General features: G+C 41.1%; 1 protein-coding gene across 1 annotated transcript in view; it reads right to left on the bottom strand.

The window, feature by feature from the left end:
- Positions 1-10,486: 10,486 nt before the first annotated feature.
- Positions 10,487-19,832, bottom strand: part of VPS33B (VPS33B late endosome and lysosome associated) — a 49,511-nt gene continuing 40,165 nt past the window's right edge. Inside the window, exons 19-24 of the mRNA XM_056572025.1 lie at positions 19,316-19,448; positions 18,911-18,984; positions 18,667-18,768; positions 14,299-14,368; positions 14,088-14,204; positions 10,487-11,626 (exon numbers count right to left, since the gene is read on the bottom strand). Coding sequence (XP_056428000.1) covers positions 11,547-11,626; positions 14,088-14,204; positions 14,299-14,368; positions 18,667-18,768; positions 18,911-18,984; positions 19,316-19,448 — 576 coding nt within the window. The 3' untranslated portion in view covers positions 10,487-11,546. The remainder of the gene's footprint in view (positions 11,627-14,087; positions 14,205-14,298; positions 14,369-18,666; positions 18,769-18,910; positions 18,985-19,315; positions 19,449-19,832) is intronic.

Below are 19,832 nucleotides of genomic sequence, written 5' to 3'. Positions count from 1 at the left end.
AGCGATGACGTCACGCGTCTCCAAGGGAACATGTGAAATGACAACTACAAAGCTCCACGCCTCAGTCAGGAATAAGGGAGTGCGCATGCGTGTCGATTCAAATTCCTCCACCCCGATACAAACCTGTATGACTGGAGTGAGCGGTGTCTGGAGGAGCCGACCACGTGACCGGGGTTCATGTTTATTTTGCATTGATGGCGACGTTTTTATTAGGGAAAAAACAGTCTTGTGGAAAAATATAATAATAATTTCCAATGAGTGTAGTAAAGTTTACATTCCCGTAATGTATTTAGTATAATCTACTGCACCAACCAGATATTTTATTGTGGTAAAACATGTTCACATTCACACTGCAGCCTTCATCCTGTGCTATTTTCTTGTCTTACTGGAACCTGTTGAGCTGTACACTGTCCACCACTAGGTGACTATGTGGTAGCCCTTGGGGGGTGTATGGTAGTTGGGGTATTATTTCGGTAGATGAGGGGTTAATGTTAACCCTATAGTTCGTGACGCCAGGCTGAGGGCTAGTATGCTGAGGTAATTCTCCGGCCTATCGCCGCCCTTCCCAGTAACGATAGGAGCATGTATAAAATAACTGAAGGTCCACAAGGTAGTTGAACTTGAACTTGGATAACTTTACTGAACGGATTGCGGTACATCCAATGCACAATAACAGTCTCAAGAATACAGTCTCTATATAGTTCAATGACTGACAGTTACTGCGGACTATGGGGGAGATTTATCAAAACCTGTGCAGAGGTAAAGTTGCCCATAGCAACCAATCAGATCGCTTCTTTCATTTTTCACAGGCCTTCCTAAAAATGAAAGAAGCGATCTGATTGGTTGCTATGGGCAACTGGGCAAGTTTTACTCTGCACAGGTTTTGATAAATCTCCCCCTTTGACTTTAGATACAGTCTCTGAATTTAGGGTAATTTTGCAGATCCGTCCAGATTTAGGGGATAGATAAGGTCCGGTGATCATGCAGAGTGCTTAGGGATTGATACACTCCCAATTTAGAATTGATCAGCCGTTGCTGTAAGGCTCGGGCCTAACTCACTGCGGGAGATAGCTGTGCAGGTCCTTCCTCGTCAGGAGCAAAGAGAAAGAGCAATGGCCGCCGCTCCCTTATATAGGCAGGGGCAGGGTCTTTTTCACTGGTCCAATTAACTGTCACTCACCGTTACAAGGAGTGATGGGAGATCTACGTCATAGGGGCCTCCAAAGGTCCTGAAGCCTAAAACCATAGAGTTCACCTGATCACGTGACCCGCAGGTCCTGCTACGCTATGGACAGGTAATTAACTATTTATTTACATTTATACAATCCTATAGATATAAATCCCAAATGGTTACTGGATAATTACTATCTGTATGAGAGGTGACTAGGGGTGAACTAAACAATAAGGACCCTGACGTCCTAGGGACTCTGGCTAAGGGGACCTATATACACAGGTACCGGATAGGATACGGTACCGGGTCACCACAACTACATTTGGGACATGGAAATAAATGGTGCCCATCACTGTCTACCACAGTATACATCAGCATTATGGGGGACATTTATCATTCAATATAGACGTTTTTTTCCGTATATCCTTGGCGCTTGAATGTCGGTTATGTAAATTTAGCGACTTATATGCGACTTTTTGAATAGAAGTTTCCTCGCGTTTTGCATAGCAGTACACCATTTTCTGATTTAGACATGCAGTGCACCCTTATTTATCACAAGCAACATTTGTAATAAGTCGCAGAATATTGCGCTAACCCCGATTTCTAGGCGCAAAAGTACGTATACCAAAAGCACACATATACAACCTCTCTACCCTGCGCAAAACAAACGTGCACAGCCGCGGGGAATTCATTATCTAAGGTAGACACAGATGATAAATTACACGCTGCTAAGCAAAAAGTTAGAAGGAAAAAAGACCGGTAAAAAAAGAGTAGGGTAGACTTTTATATAATAAATGTCCCCCACTGTTCTTGAGATGCCAATGGATAGATGTGCCAGACAGAGATGGGCATCATGTGAAAAAAACTTTTGATATGTGGTAGAATGTTCAGAGCATGACTGATCATAATAACAAGCTGGAAGAAGTGCACGTTAAGTGACCTGGACGGACGCATATGTATATTTGGGGACTGACCATGATCCGCAGATCACTGGTATAATGCACTTTGGCCGCGTTCACACAATGTAAATTCCCCACAGAATTCGGTGTGAATTTATTACCCATTAGCTTTAACCCCTTAAGGACTCAGCCCATTTTGACCTTAAGGACTCAGACAATTTAATTTCTATGTTTTCATTTTTTCCTCCTCGCCTTCTAAAAATCATAACTCTTTTATATTTTCATCCACAGACTAGTATGAGGGCTTGTTTTTTTGAGTGACCAGTTGTCCTTTGTAATGACATAACTCATTATATCATAAAATGTATGGCGCAACCAAAAAACACTATTTTTGTGGGGAAATTAAAAAGAAAAACGCAATTTTGCAAATTTTGGAAGGTTTCGTTTTCACGCCGTACAATTTACGGTAAAAATGACGTGTGTTCTTTATTCTGAGGGTCAATACGATTAAAATGATATCCATTATTACTTACTTTTATATTATTGTTGCGCTTAAAAAAAATCACAAACTTTTTAACCAAATTAGTACGTTTATAATCCCTTTATTTTGATGACCTCTAACTTTTTTATTTTTCCGTATAAGCTGCGGTATGAGGGCTCATTTTTGTGCCATGATCTGTACTTTTTTTTGATACCACATTTGCATATAAAAAACTTTTAATACATTTTTTATAATTTTTTTTTATAAAATGTATAAAAAAGTAGCAATTTTTGAGTTTTTTTTTTTTTTTACGTTCACGCCGTTCACCGTACAGGATCATTAACATTTTATTTCAATAGTTCGGACATTTACGCACGCGGCGATACCAAATATGTCTATTACATTTATTTTTTATGCTTTTTGGGGGTAAAATAGGAAAAAACGGACGTTTAACTTTTTTATTGGGGATGGGGATTTTTCACTTTTTTTTTACTTTTACATTTTTTAACATTTTTTTTTTTACACTTGAATAGTCCCCATAGGGGACTATTCAGAGCAATACCATGATTGCTAATACTGATCTGTTCTATCAGATCAGTGTTATCGGTCATCTTCTGTTCTGGTCTGCTCGATCTCAGACCAGAGCAGAAGACGCCGGGAGCCGGAAGGTGAGAGGACCTCCGTGCGGCGTTCTGAATGATCGGATCCCCGCAGCCGCGCTGCGGGTGATCCGATCATTCATTGAAATCGCGCACTGCCGCAGATGCCGGGATCTGTATTGATCCCGGCACCTGAGGTGTTAATGGCAGACGCCCGCGAGATCGCGGGCGTCGGCCATTGCCAGCGGGTCCCTGGCTGCGATCAGCAGCCGGGATCAGCCGCGCATGACACGGGCATTGCTCCGATGCCCGCGATTATGCACAGGACGTAAATGTACGTCCTGGTGCGTTAAGTACCACCGCACCAGGACGTACATTTACGTCATGCGTCCTTAAGGGGTTAAAGGGGTACTCCGGTGAAAACCTTTTTTCTTTTAAATCAACTGGTGGCAGAAAGTTAAACATATTTGTAAATTACTTCTATTAAAAAATCTTAATCCTTCCTGTACTTATTAGCTGCTGAATACTACAGAGTAAATTCTTTTCTTTTTGGAATGCTCTCTGATGACATCACGAGCACAGTTCTCTCTGCTGACGTTATTATTATAATAATAATAAGTCTTTATTTATATACATCTGCTATGCATGGTTGCTAAAATGGACAGAGATGTCAGCAGAGAGCACTGTGTTCGTGATGTCATCAGTGTTCCAAAAAGAAAGGAATTTCCTCTGTAGCATTCAGCAGCTAATAAGTACTGGAAGGATAAAGATTTTTTAATAGAAGTAATTTACAAATATGTTTAACTTTCTGCCACCAGTTGATTTAAAAGAAAAAAGGTTTTCCCCGGAGTACCCCTTTAAGGCTAGGTTCAGACTATGGAATCCGGAGATTCAGAGTGGGGCCAGCATCGTCTGAGTTAGTTGGCACTAGGACCGCACAGACACTGCAGTCTCCAATAGACTGCAATGTGTTTCGTGAGTATTTCCGCCTGAAGAATTAGCAACACCATTCTTCAGGCGGAAATTTCCAAGCGGATTTTCCATTCCCAAATTCCGAAGTGTGAATTTGTGAACGGAAAACCATTCACACTATACATTTTAGCAAGCGTAATTTCTGCCTGCAATTTCAAAGCGGAATTGCAGGCGGAAATTCCGTAGTGTGAACTTAGCCTAATGGGATTCCGCAAGTTCATTCACACAGAATTCCACTGCTGAAATTCTGCATTCCGTGGTCCAGTAAAATATGTCAGGTATTATATTTTTCCGTACTTCGGCTGTGGAATCCCACCGAAGTCAATGGGGCCAACTTTCTGCTGAATTTGTATGGAATGCATGCAGAATGCATGCAGATTCTACACGCAATCTGCACGAACTACCGTTTCGTTTATTTAAAAAAAAAAAAAAAAAAAATTTCTACAGAACCCCGCAGGGGTACTACTACTCCCATCATGGAACAGAGTGTATTCCATGTTGGGAGTAGTAGTAGTAAAGGGGCTGAGGGATTGATCGCATCGGTTTCACTTCTCAAAAGTTATTAACCGGGGGAGTGGGTGACATGTCAGCCGCACTGCTCACCAGCAATGTATTTTTTACTGTCAAAAATTCATATTCAAATACCCTGGCAGGAGCCCTGAATGGCTGGCACCAAGTAGCCATTCAGGGCTCCCGGAGGGATTTTTAAAATTGTATAGTGCGGATTTTTAATATAGATGGCTGGCCGGGATCACAGCGCAACGCCGTCCGCTTTCCCGGCAGGAGCCATCTCTTCTACTACAGCTCCCATCATGGAAGACACTGGGGCTCCTGGCGGGGAAGCGGACGGCACTGCGCCGTGATACCCTGCTGGTCATCTATATTAAAAACCATGATCCGCATTATAGAGTTTTAAAAACCCCTCTGGGAGCCCTGAATGGCTACTTGGTGCCGGCCATTCAGGGCTCCCGGCGGGGGATTTGAATATGAATTTTTGACAGTAAAAAATACATAGCTGTGAAGCGGTTTGGCTGACATGCCGCCCACTCCCCCGGTTAATAACTTTTGACCGCATTGAGTTTCAGAAGTAAAACCCGATGCAATCAATTCCTCAGCTCCTCTATTACTCCCAACATAGAGCAGACTATCTTCCATGATGGGAGTAGTAGTACTATTACTACAGTAGTCTCCCCAGCCACCCACAGACTCCTGCAGCCAGGGAATTACTACTCCTATCATGGAAACAAGTCTGTTCCATGATGGTAGTTGTAGTAGTACCGCAGCAGTGCAGGAGTCCTGGGTGGCTGCGAAGAAAACATGCGGAATCCATGTATACATTTCCGCACAGATTCCGCACAAATTCTGCATCAATTCCGCATCTTTTTAACATCTGCAGAATTCTGCACCGAATCAATGTGGATGCAGAAATCATGCAGATGTGCAGCATTTAAGTCGCGTGAACACGGCCTTTATCAGTATACTAGTGCAGTGTATTTAGCCTGTCAACATAATGCTGACAGGTAATATACCTGCCATGCTGCACCGCACAGCAGAGTACACAGACACCCATGGCAAGCCTGGGGGACATCACAAGACCCTACTATAGACCCTTCGATAGGTGTGACTCTACCCTTAAAGGGGTTTTGTAGGACTTTGCGGTCAGAGTCTTACTCCTAGATCTTGGAATACTGAAACAACTGACTGAAAATGAACTGAGCTGCAATACCAGGCACAGCCACTACAAAATATACAGTTATATGCTTGGTAAACAATGCAGAGCATGTGGCACTCTGAGCAGTGTCATGGTCCCCTTCAGTAGTTTTGTATGGGTTGCCAGTCAGTGCGCTAAACCAGTGGTGACTTGTAACAGATTAGGATGGGTGTAGTCTGGTGCAGTCACTATGTGAATATTACAGTAATAATACACTTTCTAATATCAATGATAACGTCCTGTGAGTATATACAGCGAGTCTTGTGAGCATATACAGAGCAGAAGGAGGCTGTCTTTTGTTTTTTATTAAAGAAGTGGGTCATGTCAAGAATAGGGCAGCATCTGTTTGAGGGGTAGAGGAAGAGGAATTAAAGGGTTTTTCCCATAAAGCAAAGTTGGTAAAGGAGTAAAAAGTATATCATTTCATATAATGCACAGGTTTAGACCTGTTTTGTGTGCCAAAAAAAACAAACATCTTTAGTCATTTTATCCCTCCCGGATTTTACTTGTTCCTGGTCCATACAAAGCCTACCTTTTGAAAAATGTTCCCAGGCAAATGACCCTGTGGCCCCAGCCACACTATGATACTGGCCCCTTCAGTCACCTGATCCTAAGGATGGGTCATCGGTATCAAACTTCCAGGAAGCTCTTAAATATTTATCCCCACCTCTGGAAGCAGCCATCACTGCCTTGGGTCTCTGTGGATAGGTGCCATTTCTTTTTTTTATTTTTGAAGAGCCGAGGTACATGTTCTCAAATTAGTAGGAACGACAGCAGAATGACATAATACACCAAGACAAGAATGACAAAATACTAAATTATTTCATGGGGAATACAAGCATTTACTACAAAAGGACAAGAGAACCACAGGTCCTCTTTAAAATAATTGGAAACATTGATATACAGATACATTTTTAGACATAATGTAATACTCTCTTGTGAAAATTACTCTTTATTATGGCGAAATAAGATTTTTTATGATATATACACAAGTGCACAAGTTACAGTACAGAAAGATTTTTAATATTCTCATTTGCACACATTGACATACATTTTTAGGATCTTAAAAATCACATTCCCAACAACTATTCATAATTATATTAATACATCTCTGACAAAAAATAATAAATAAAATAAAAATGACATTGTACATATGGCGCTTTTTAAAGCTGGATTCACACAAGGAGCTTTTGAGGAGAATTTCTGAGCCAAACCCAGAAGTGGACATGAAAGGGAGGAAAAGTAGAAATGAGAGAAGTCGATAACTTAAAGGGGTACTCCGCCCCTAAACATCTTATCCCCTATCCAAAGGATAGGGGATAAGATGTCTGATCACGGGGGTCCCACCGCTGGGACCCCCAGTGATCTCTGCTTCAGCACCGCAGTCAACTGGTGCATGGAGCAAGCTTCGCTCTGTGCCTGACGACTAGCGATGCAGTGCTGACATCATGGCCACGCCCCCTACCATAGACTTGCATTGAGGGGGCGTGACATCACGAGGGGGCATGCCTCTGGTGCCGCAACCGGCATTCTAAACGAATAAGATGAGATAAGATGTATCTACTTTTGGCGGAAAAAAAATATAAAAAGTTGCATGTGTTAATTCAACCTGGCATTACATCACTATATTTCAATTTATTCTGAGCAGAATTTTGATTAGCAGCAGCCTCCTATTTCTTTCAATAGGATTCTGATGCCCTGTGCACACTGTAGAATTTCTGTAGTGGAATTTTCAGATTCCCTTGATGAAATTCCATCTGGAAATGCATTGCCGTCAGTATGGACAGTGCTTAAAAGGGTACTCCACTGCTCATTGCTTTTTCTTTGGTTTAATCTTGCCTTGTTCTGTGGTGTATCTTTCTCCTGCCTGTGATGTCTGCCTGTGTCGGGCATATTTTACTTTCGTTCATTTTCTTGTGGAGGGCATGTTGCTTTTGTGTCCTCTTCCGTTTTCGCCAAGGCTGTAAACTACGTTTCCCAAGGGTCTTTGCAGCTGTGTTTTTTTGTTTTTGGGTCTGGTCATATGCCGCCCTTTACCTCTAGTGTCCACGCTGCTTCCACCTCCTTCTCTGTAATGTTCTGCCCGTCTCCCGCCCTGCTAATTTGCTTAGTCAACACCCCCTGTGCTTTGCATTCTTGTCCTGCTAGCGAACGTAGAGTGTTTTTTTGTGTGGAATCGTATTTCACTCCCTAGGAGACTTCACACAGACACCACGCATGCGCAGCACAAGAAGTCTTTCATACACACTACCGCCGGCCGGAGAATCAAGTACGCAGGCGCACAGAGCTTATAACAACTGGAGACACAGCATCCGCGTCACACAGCCGAAAACAAATAAACATGCATGCGTGCGGTTATGATGTCGATTGGTGTGGAGGCCAAATGATGGGTAAAGAGCTGGCTGGCGGGCAGACGAATCAAAGCAGGGCACAAAAAAAGGAAATTAACACTCATTACCAGGGCGGGGAAACAAACAAGCGCAAGAGGAGGGAGACAGATCCTAGAAACGCCCGCCAAACAGACGTCTTGTCCACAAGGAGCAACACAAAGGGGGGGGGGGGGGGGGGCTAAGTGGACAATAGTCACAGGAAGGGTAAAAAACTACAGAACTTCCGGAGCATCAAAGAGGTGAGTAAAAAACACACATGCTAGAGAAAATTGTAATACATGAAAGTTAAAACTAACTTAAATTGCATTAACACAGCATAAGACAAAGGAAAACCTGGGAGCGGAATACCCCTTTAAAGGGGTACTCCAGTGCCCTAGCATGCCCTCTCCATTCATGTCTATGGGAGGAGTGTTGGCCATCACGCCCTCTTCCTTAGACATGAATGAATGGGGTGGAGCGTGACATCACGACCACTGCGCTGGAACCCCGAGTTTATTTAGAACACTGGGTGCTGCAGGAGATCACGGCTGGCCCCAGCGGCAGGAAACCCACCATCAGATATCTTGTCCCCTATCTTTTGGATAGGGGATAAGATGTCTAGCTGCGGAGTACCTCTTTAATGTCGGAGTAGCACAGATTCCACTGGCGCCTGCTAAACACAGAATCTCTGCTCAGAATTATTTTACCTGGTGGAAATTCTGTTGCATGCATGGCCCTTCAACTGTTCAAGAATTTGGTCTCATACAATAAGCAAGCCAAAAATTGGTCCTGTTCATGGCAATGCCTTCATTATATTTATTATGAACCAGATAACATCACCAAATAATTATCACAATGTTTATTAGACAAATTACCTAATAAAAAGAAACAAATTAGTCTGCAATTTTGTGTAGCCCTTAAAAGTCACATATATGCATAGCGATCACAATAAGTTCATATATGGGCAATGTAAACATACACAGAGTAAAACTAACCCAAAAATAAAGTGCATAAAGTAATGAATGGCAGTATAACAAAATGATACCCACACAGGACCGGGTGGTCACTACAAGGCTGCAGGGGCCGGGATGACGCCACTCCAACGCGCGTTTCGGCACACTGACCTTCGTCCAAGACTGCCATTCATTACTTTATGCACTTTATTTTTGGTATCTTATATGATTACCTGTATGTAGCACCTTATCTCTATATGCACTTTATGCATGTACATTCATCTGTATTGAGATTACCAACTTTGCTTTGACTGGTGCTCATACACATTCATCTATATTACTATTGTAGTATGATTTATGCCCCATGATTTACATCTCTGGTGCAGGGTGTTCGGTGATGGCGCATTTCTTGATGTATTGTTTCCCCATCATACATGTGTGTTTGGTTTTTAATGTATAACCAATAAACTATTTATTTTATGCTTCTTATAATGACTCCACTTGTTCTTATTTTTGGGTTTGTGTTTAGTTCGGAGTTGTAAAATACCTTTGGGCAGTACCTTTTCAGGGGGTGTTACAGTAGTTTTTTTTTATAGCACTACACACCTCTTACCCGTGTTTGTTTCTGTCTGGCTTGTTTTTGTTGTAACCCTATATTATAAGCAGCTGGCTACCCTTGCACTTCACAAAACTAGAAGATTACAGATTGGTGCCTCTTGGTTGTAACCACTTCTGGCTATATTTTTGAAGTCACTAAATGGCATACATGTAACCACACACACCTTCATACTGCATAACTTTAAGGTCTTGTCATACGTTTTGCAGACTTTAAACAAAGCAACAATTAAAAGCAACATAACATGGGAATTATATACATGCATATATTATTTAATGTGATAACTTAAAGGGGTATTCCGGACAAAAACATCTTATCCCCTATGGAAAGGATAGGGGATAAGATGTCTGATCGCAGGGGGCCCGCCGCTGGGACCCTCCGCGATCTCCCTGCAGCAGCCCGCATTCTATGCGTAGCAGCATCTGCAGTTATGGAAACCGCCGGGCTTCTGAGACGGGGATGTGACGTCACGCCACGCCCCCTCCATTCATTTCTATGAGAGGGGGCGTAACGGCCCATAGACATGAATGGAGGGGGCGTGGCATGACGTCATGTCCCAGTCTCGGAAGCCCGGATGTTTCCATAACTGCAGACGCTGCTATGCATAGAATGCGGGCTGCTGCAAGGAGATCGCGGAGGGTCCCAGCGGCGGGCCCCCTGCGATCAGACATCTTATCCCCTATCCTTTCCATAGGGGATAAGATGCTTTTGCCCGGAATACCCCTTTAAAGTGGCTATCACCTTTTATTTATTTATTTTTAACAACTTGTACACCCTTCCGTCAGAGGGTCCATTCTGCGCCTCTATTGACAGTTCTATCAGACTGATGAACATACAGCAGCATGCAGCACTGTTCTTCCCAATAAAATGTCGGAAATTACTTACAGAGGCCCAACGAACTTGTTGGGTGACATTTTCACCCAGCACATGATGGAGCTGAGACTTTTGGCATCCATAAGGTTGCTTTTACCCAATGTTTGACAAAAGAACATTCTTTCACAAACATTTAGTTGTATTAAAAAGCTTAAATATGTACAAATTTTAATTACATTATTTCTTTGACCACCTAACATCAGGTATATGAATTACCTGAAGCAATGTATACAGTGTCTAATTACCATTCTTTTTTATTTCATTCATTAACCTAACTACATTAAAATATCTACTGTATATTCTTTTTTTTTTCTTTTGCAATTGATTTATTTTCCTCTTATATATTAATTTACTGCATTATAAGCCAAAGAAAACTAAATAAACAAGCTTTCATTCTTGATGGGCAATGAGGGATTGTTTTGATTGGCAACGGTGTGTTCCCCAAATATTTTTGGCAATTGGAAAAAGGGATGTTATAGAGACAATGATTTATGTGTGCTGTCATTACCTGCACTTACCTGAGTGGTCCACTGGCACATGAGAACAATATTGGGCAATATAGAACACAAAAAGGCCTTTAAACAATTTACAAGAATTCTAAAGGACTAGCAAAAAAAAAATAATAATAATAATAATTCTAATAATAATGCTTCATCCAGTGAAAATTGGAATAAAAAGGCAATTTCTGTCAGCAAACAGATGAATCCCTATAGTCATTATGTAAGACAGTGCGTCATCTCTCTGTTGCTCTGATCCCATACTTCCTTCAACAAGCACTAGAAGAAGTATTTCTAGGAATGATCATTTTTGATTCACCAAAGCTTTTAGTTTGTAAGATAAATCCCATTGTCTGACAATTGCCACCATTATAGAGTGTAGACAAGAAGGGCAACACTGACAGCTCATGACTTGGTCTCTGTCATTGATTCCAGTAGACGTGCCCCATTGGTAATTGCTGTGGTTAGAAAGACAAATCTGTATCCTAAAAATGAAAATCAAAAAATTACAGGATACAGTTCTACCAAATATCCCTAGCATTGTTTCCATGGCATGAAAAGACTTCATTTGCAGTTTTCTCAGTTGTATTTTTCCCTTTTAAATCACTGAAAAAATTGAACAAAATGCATCTGTTCCCTTAAGAGTAGGGCAACAGGGAAAATATTATTTTGCACGGCATAAGGGCACGTTCACACGTACATAATTCACTGCAGATTTTAAGATTTTGTTGCTACTTATTGGAATTTTTGTGGCAGATTATGTACGTGTGAATATATCCTAAAGGGGTATTACAGTGAACAAAACTTTATTCCACTCTAAAGCATATAATACTAATGAAAAATCCTCAATATACAGCAATTAAAGTGTACCAGTAAAAAAATGTAAAAAAAAAATAAACATGTCCTAGGGACATGTCAAAAATTTTAATCAGTCTGGGTCTGAGCACTTATATGTGAATGGGCCGGGAGACAGACGCTCCTCTCACTTATATGTGTTTATGACACCTGTACGGCCCCTATAGACTTGCAATGCAAGTCCGTCCAAGTTACTTGACACAGAGACGGTTGATTATGCGCTAAGCGTGATTCTGTCATTAGTTGAGGTCTGAACATTCAGATAAAAACTATGACATATCAAAATGTTTTCTAAATGACAGGTACCATTTAAAGGAGAACTCCAGAATATAAAAATTGTCCCCCATATTGCCGGCAGTAAAAAAATAAAGATGTACATACCTTCCTCTGCTCCCCAGGGGCCTCCAGTAACCGGCTCTGGTCTCTGCCGCGATCCTCTTCCTGGTTGCCGGTGGTCGGTGAGTCATACTGCGCTCAGCCAATCACCAGCCACAGCGAAGTCCAACTCGGCCGGCGATAGGCTGAGCAGCAGTGTGAGAACGCTTCAAAACACACAATTCTTCACTACACCGGCACCTGCTGCCGGGGCCGAAAACATCACACTGCTTCTCAGCCTATCGCCGGCCGAGTCGGGACTTTGCTGCAGCCGGTGATTGGCTGAGTGCAGTATGACTCACCGACCACCAGGAAGAGGATCGCGGCGGAGGCCGGAGCAGGTTACCGGAGGCCCTGGGGGAGCGGAGGAAGGATTGTACATGTTTATTTTTTTACTGCCGGCAGTATGGGGGACTATTTTTATATTCTGGAGTTCTCCTTTAAATATTTTCAGTAGTTTCCTCTATAATGCTTTACCAAACTTACTAAATGTGATGTTTCTAGCTTTTTGCTTAAAGGGGTATTCCAGGACAAAACTTGAGTTGTTCTTTTCTGTCTGGAAACAGTGCTCTCTGCTGACATCTCTGCTTGTCTCGGGAACTGCACAGAGTAGAAGAGGTCTGCTATGGGGATTTGCTTCTACTCTGGACAGTTCCCGAAACAGGTGTAATCAGAGAGCACTTAGACAGAAAAGAACAACTCAACCTCAACAGCTCATAAGTACTGAAAGGATTAAGAATTTTACAAATCTGTTAAACTTTTTGAAGCCAGTTGCTATATATATATATATATATATATATATATATATATATATATATATATATATAATTTTTTTCCTGGATAACCCCTTTAAAGTTATGACCTGTAGGTTAGCTTGCTGGTCATACATGCTCAGTTGCAGCACTATGGGGTATAAGAAGGTGAGCTGTCTATGAAACAGCAGATGATGAGAACTAGGAACTAATGTAACAGTATCAGTAGTGATGGACCATAATATGATCTGCACAATATTGTGGAGACTTGATCTTTAGCATTTGGGGAATACAGGTGGAGGAAAAATCAGAAATGCATGATGAGTATTGTAGTCTGCTACCCATATGAGAAGCTGTTTTTACTCTTCCTTAACTGAAAAGGTGCACATAGGGAGCAACAATGCAGCCTTCATTCAAGTTTTTTTGTCTGAATTCCCAGAATTACCATTGCACTGTCAGGGGCTACGTAATGTAGTCTGTTATCTGTAAATGTACCACACAAACAGAGGATCAATGAATTTAAAGGCATTAAACTGGCATTTTTAGTATGTAGGTCAGTGTTTCCCAACCAGGGTGCCTCCAGCTGTTGCAAAACTACATTTCCCAGCATGCCTGGACAGCCTTCGGCTGTCCGGACATGCTAGGAGATATAGTTTTGCAACAGCTGGAGGCACCCTGGTTGGGAAACACTGATTTAGGTGGTGCAGTTCTGGAAGCGCCAGGAAAGTGGTAGAAGACTTCCCAGTAGCTACGTGGTCATGTTCAAATTTTTTCACGTATTTTTCCATCACCAAACTCTGATGCAGATTTGCAGCTTGTATGCTGCAGATTTGACCATGGTTTTACATCCAATGGATAAAAATCTGCCTGGTCATGTGATGATCATACAAGCGCACTGCAGATTACAACTAAATTCAGCTGAATACATTTAGACTATTAATGGTTTATATCACAAATACTGTACCTAATTCTTTTCCTAGAAATCTCAAAGCGGAGATCTCTGAAAATGTGCATCCTCCAAGGAAAACCACAACAATGGTCCTATGAGAATCCGCTAAAGAATTTCTCTCCGTGAGTTGCTCTGCATATAAAAGCAAAATAAAACATTTCTTAAATAGGTTCACAAACTCCTGTCAGGCTGATTTTCAACTTAATTTTATAGAAAAGTGAAATACCTGAAAATTCAGTACTATTAAGTAGACGCATCACTTCGTCAAGACCTGTCCAACCTTTACGTATTAAAACCTATAAATGAACACACTTGTAAGCATATGGCATACTGATATACATTCTACATATGTACTGAAGAGCTTGTCCTTACCGGGAATCTGTCAGAGCTGCAGACATGGACAGATAGCTGATATGTAGATAAAACAAATGATACCCGCCTCTTAGCTGATGGCTGCTTGCAAAGTTATAAAATATTTGATTTCCAAGCTCAAGTTTTGTAGAGGCGGTGCTGAGCTGTAGCATGCACGCCTCCTCCCTCTGCATGATTAATGTACAAGGCTTAGTGCTGGAAGCCAAAGAATGTACTTTAATCACACAAAGCAGGGAGGAGTAGGGGAGGGAGAAGGCATGCATGTAACACCTCAGCCCAGGCTCTACATCTCTTGGAAGGAAAACATGATTGTATAACTTTGCAAACATCCACCAGATGAGAAAAACAAATAATACATGTCATATTATTTGTTTATTCGCCTATCGGCTATCTGCACATCTGCAGTTCTGAGCATTATCTATAGATTACAAATTCCCTTTAACCTAAAATGCCACTACAATCTTAATATTAAAGTAACTTTGCAAAAAGGTTCATTACAATTGTGTCATGCTATGCCTACTTCTGTAACCTAAGCATACACTGTGTAATATTCAACTGTAATGGGCGATACCTTGTTATCCATTCTGTTTGACATTTTGCTTAACCTCATAACGACAATGGATATAAATGTACGTCATGGTGACGTGGTACTTAACGAACCATGACGTACATTTACGCACCCCTCATTATCGCGAGCACTGGAGCGGTGCTCGCGTCATGCGCGGTAGGTCCCGGCTGCTATCAGCAGCCAGGGACCAGCCGGTAATGGCGGACATCCGCGATCGCGCGGATGTCCGCCATTAACCCCTCAGATGCCGTGATCAATACAGATCACGGCATCTGCGGCAGTGCGGTACTTTGAATGGATGATTGGATCGCCTGCAGCTCTGCCGTGGGGATCCGATCATCCAGCATGGCGGCCGGAGGTCCCCTCAACTGGCTCCAGCCGTCTCCCGGGGTCTTCTGCTCTGGTCTGAGATCGAGCAGACCAGAACAGAAGATCACCGATAATACTGATCAGTGCTATGTCTTATACATAGCACTGAACAGTATTAGCAATCAACTAATTGCTATGAATAGTCCCCTAAGGGGACATAAAAAAGTGTAAAAAAATGTAAAATAAAAAAGTCAAAAAAATGTGAAAAATCCCCTCCCCCAATAAAAAAAAATGAAACATCCATTTTTTCCCATTTACCAAGCGTAAAAATAATTAATACACATATTTGGTATTGCCGCGTGCGTAAAAGTCTGAACTATTAAAATACATTGTTAATTATCCAGTACAGTGAACGACGTAAATGTAAAAAAAAAAAAAAGTCCAAAATTGCTGCTTTTTTGTCACATTTTGTTCCAAAAAAATGAATAAAAAGTAAAACGTGGTACTGATAAAAACTATAAATCATGGCACAAAAAATTAGCCCTCATATCGCCCCATATACGGAAAAATGAGAAAGTTGTAGGTGGTCAAAATAGGGCAATTTCAAACACTAATTTTGTTAAAATGGTTTGAGATTTTTTTTTAAGCAGTACAATTATAGAAAAGCATATAACATGGGAATCATTTTAATCGTATTGACCCACAGAATAAAGAAAACATGTCATTTTTACCGGAAAGTGTACAGCGGGAAAACAAAACCTTCCAAAATTTGCTTTTCTTTTCAATTTTCCCACATAAATAATATTTGTTTGGTTGCGCCATACATTTTATGGTAAAATAAGTGATGTAATTACAAAGTACAATTGGTGACGCAAAAAAAAGCCCTCATATTGGTCTGTGGATGGAAATGTAAGAGAGTTATGATTTTTAGAAGGCGAAGAGGAAAAAACGAAAATGCAAAAATAAAATTGGTCTGGTTCTTAAGGCCAAAATGGGCCTGGTCCTTAAGGGGTTAAGCCAACTGAGAAGGAGCGAGTGCTGCTTGAAATGACTATTTTGATGGCAGCGAGCATGGAGCTTTTAGGAGTGATAACCATGGCTTTCTGACAAATAAAAGCTGCGTTCATGATGCATTTGGCCACTACGTTGAGATACCAGAAAAGGCTATACTGTGGCATACTTGCTGCAGGCCCACTCATTTTAATGGACCAAATGTAGTATACGCATGACAATGTTCAATCCATTTCCTAAATTTATACTTGCAGCACCTAAAAGCATGGTCTGCTGCTCTTCCTGCAAAATTAAAGAACACATTCAGGAAATGAGCTAAATGTAGACATTAGCAAATGACATTCAGTCCAATAAACTCAATAAGCTCCTCACAGTATACATCTGCATATTTTTTGCTTTTATCTCATCCTGACATATATCTCTAAAATACTGCTCAAACACAGTGTAAATCTAACCATACTCACTCCATTCTGGGCTACACCAACTTCTGGGCAAACACATAATCTGAGCAACATATTGGATACAGCAGTCATGTTAAAGTAGCCTATTGATACAGTCAACCAGCCACTATTCAGGAGTGAAGGTGTTCCAAATGTTATTTAAAGGGGTACTCCGGTATTAAACAACTCATCCCCTATCCACAGGGTAGGAGATAAGAGACTGATCGTGGGGGGTCTGACCGCTGGGACTCTGGCAATCTCCTGCCAGGTGCACGGAGCGACCACTGCTCTGTGCACGGAGCTGTGTGGACCACCACGAAGCGGTGGTTGACGCGGCCCCTCCATGCATTTCTATGGGAGAGCTGGAGATGGCGAGAGCCGGGTGGGAACCTGCAGGAGATCGCAGGGGTCCCAGAGTTTGGTCCCCTGTGATCAAACATTTACTCCCAATCCCTTTAGGGGTTGTAAGAAAGTGTGACTTAGGACTTATTATTGATGAAGTCTGGAAAAGGATTTGAAGCTGCATCCCACTATATACCTTGTGCACAGAGTTTATAACATTGGAATGAAAGCTGACAAACTGTAACCGATGTAAATGGCCTCAGGCAGAAATTGTCTCCGTTTAAGACGCTACTGGAGTAATTTTAGATCTAATTAATTCAGCATCTTAACTGAAAATAACTCCTAACCCTGCACTGGGCTTACTCAGTCCTTGTGATGCATTGCCTATGGAAGGGAATCCTGTCATTGGATTACTATATCAGGCTAGGAAGGTCCTAGCACAAATGCATGTATCAAGGCAATAAATTGGTATCTCTTTGGTCAAAGTGGCTAATTTACCCTCAATGTGCCTCTTTCTGACTTATTAAGGATTGCCTCCTTTTGAATGTATTTGGCAGTTAACAAAAGATTTGCCACATATGTCCTATATGTATTTGGCATTGTTTCTTTTAATAATTTTAAAGAAAAAGCAGGTTACATGCTGTAATCTATATATCTGGATGATGTATCTTCCACAGGAAGTTATGTAAAGAAATGTACACCAATCTACTGTGCAATGTTGGGTGGGAGTTTGTGTGAATGGGTGAGGAATTCTGAAATAGTTTTACATACAATTGGAGTAAATAAGTATTGACTGGGGTGTTGGTAGTCACTAGAGGAGATGTATGTATTTCTACTCTACACTGTGGTGTTGGTTTGACACTGATAAGGGATACTGTGTGTGGATAAATTTGGTTGAAGTGGTTTGGTGTAATATGGGTGCCACCCAGTGATATTTGGTGCTGCGCAGTAGCATGTGTTCATCAGGGAGGCCCCAGCATCACCATGGATTGGCTGGTGAGTCCTGAGTATAAAATGTTTGAGACACCCTGGCTATAATGACATCTGTTATAAAAAGCTACTGAAAAGTTCATGTTTAACACATGCCTGTGGATTCAACAAACCTGTTCCATAAGTTGGCATCCATCAAACATAGGCCTTAAAGGATCCCATTGGATAGAATAGCATAGTCTACTATGCTTCCAGATATTTCATGATAAAGCTTACAATGTATCTGTTAAAACAGATCCTGTATTGGTCTACAGGTGAGGAATGCCACTGTTGTTAGGTATCTGTCACAGCCTGCCTTTGACGTATACGTTTAAAGCTTTTCTCCTCATTTACACTAATCCTAATGACAGGGTGTGAAGCCACTCCAATATGGGTTACCAAATATTATTCCTGACTAAGATCATCTCCTTAAATAATATCTAGGTTCTGCCAGGCACTTGCAGTAAGACACTGACCCATGTCACAATTGTTAGGTCTTCACAACATGGTTCCAGGAACATTAGAAACAATTTACTTTGCTGCATATATATATATATTCGCACAAAGCAAATGACTGACTTACTTGTTCTATTATTTTGCAACTTAAGGGTGTGTAAGCACCACTGAAAACATAGGCCATGTCCTTTGGGATCTTCAAGTCATACTCTCCATCTACACGAGGAATCTACCCAAAAAAATTTAAAATTCAGGATTGTTAGCGGATTCATCAAAGATTTGGAATATGTATAGATATCACTCATTTACATGTCTAAAGAAAAGAAATAATAATTATAATAGTAATATCATGTTATCAATACTTTACTTACTAGTCCCAGCTTTCTGCTGATCCCTCTGAAATGGCTCTTTTTTGCCAAAGATGAAAAAGCATCAGTAAGCTTTCCTGTAAACCATACGCAAAGATACAATAGTTTAAGAGAAATGTCAAATTTTCTCACTACGTTTCTCTGAAGCTATCTGTAAAGTTACATCAATTATTGTGGCATGTTAAGCAGCTGCCATTAATACTACCCCCAAAATCCTTTCCACTTACTGGACTTGTTTTTACTGCAATATGCTGTTTAGTGGGATAAGCTGACTTATAATACAAAAGAATAAAAACTAAACTCCAGTACTAGTAGTGGGATTGGAGCAGCCTATACTGTATAGGGTATAGTATATCATATACTTATAGTGTAACTTGTGATGCTGTGTAGTAGAAAAAAACACCTTACCCACAGCTTTGTCTGTGACCAGTTTGCTCACTCTGCTCTCCACAGCAGTCAGAGTCTCTCCTGGAGCTTGCTCAATGAGCAGGCCGGCGCGTTTCAGATTGGAAAATGTCAGCAGATGCTCAGGGCCGTAGCTCTGCATGAAGCACAAGAAAAGAGTTCAATTCAAGCCAATAATAATGTTACCTAAAAGCATCTCAATAATTAATTATTTATCATTGCTTATTCTGCACCAGCAAATCAATGTAACTGGAGATAACTATGTTAAATTAACCAAATGAGACATCAATTACTCTGAGCTGTAACTGTGTAAACTCTACATTTCCTAATGTTAATAAACCGGTTCTTCCAAATGATTGCATTAGTATTGTATTTAAAAGGCTCTTTCCATAAATAAACTGTTTTGGAGAGTTAAATGAGTTCACCTAAGACATAAACTAGGGAAGAAGAACTCTTTATTAGTTTAGCTTGTAAAATTTTGAATTAAAGGGGTATTCTAGGCAAAACCTTTTTTTTATAT

The sequence above is a fragment of the Hyla sarda genome, chromosome 4, assembly GCF_029499605.1.
Source record: "Hyla sarda isolate aHylSar1 chromosome 4, aHylSar1.hap1, whole genome shotgun sequence".
NCBI lineage: Eukaryota > Metazoa > Chordata > Amphibia > Anura > Hylidae > Hyla > Hyla sarda.
Note: the sequence above shows the minus strand (reverse complement) of the source record. Positions and strands in the feature narration are given on the sequence as shown.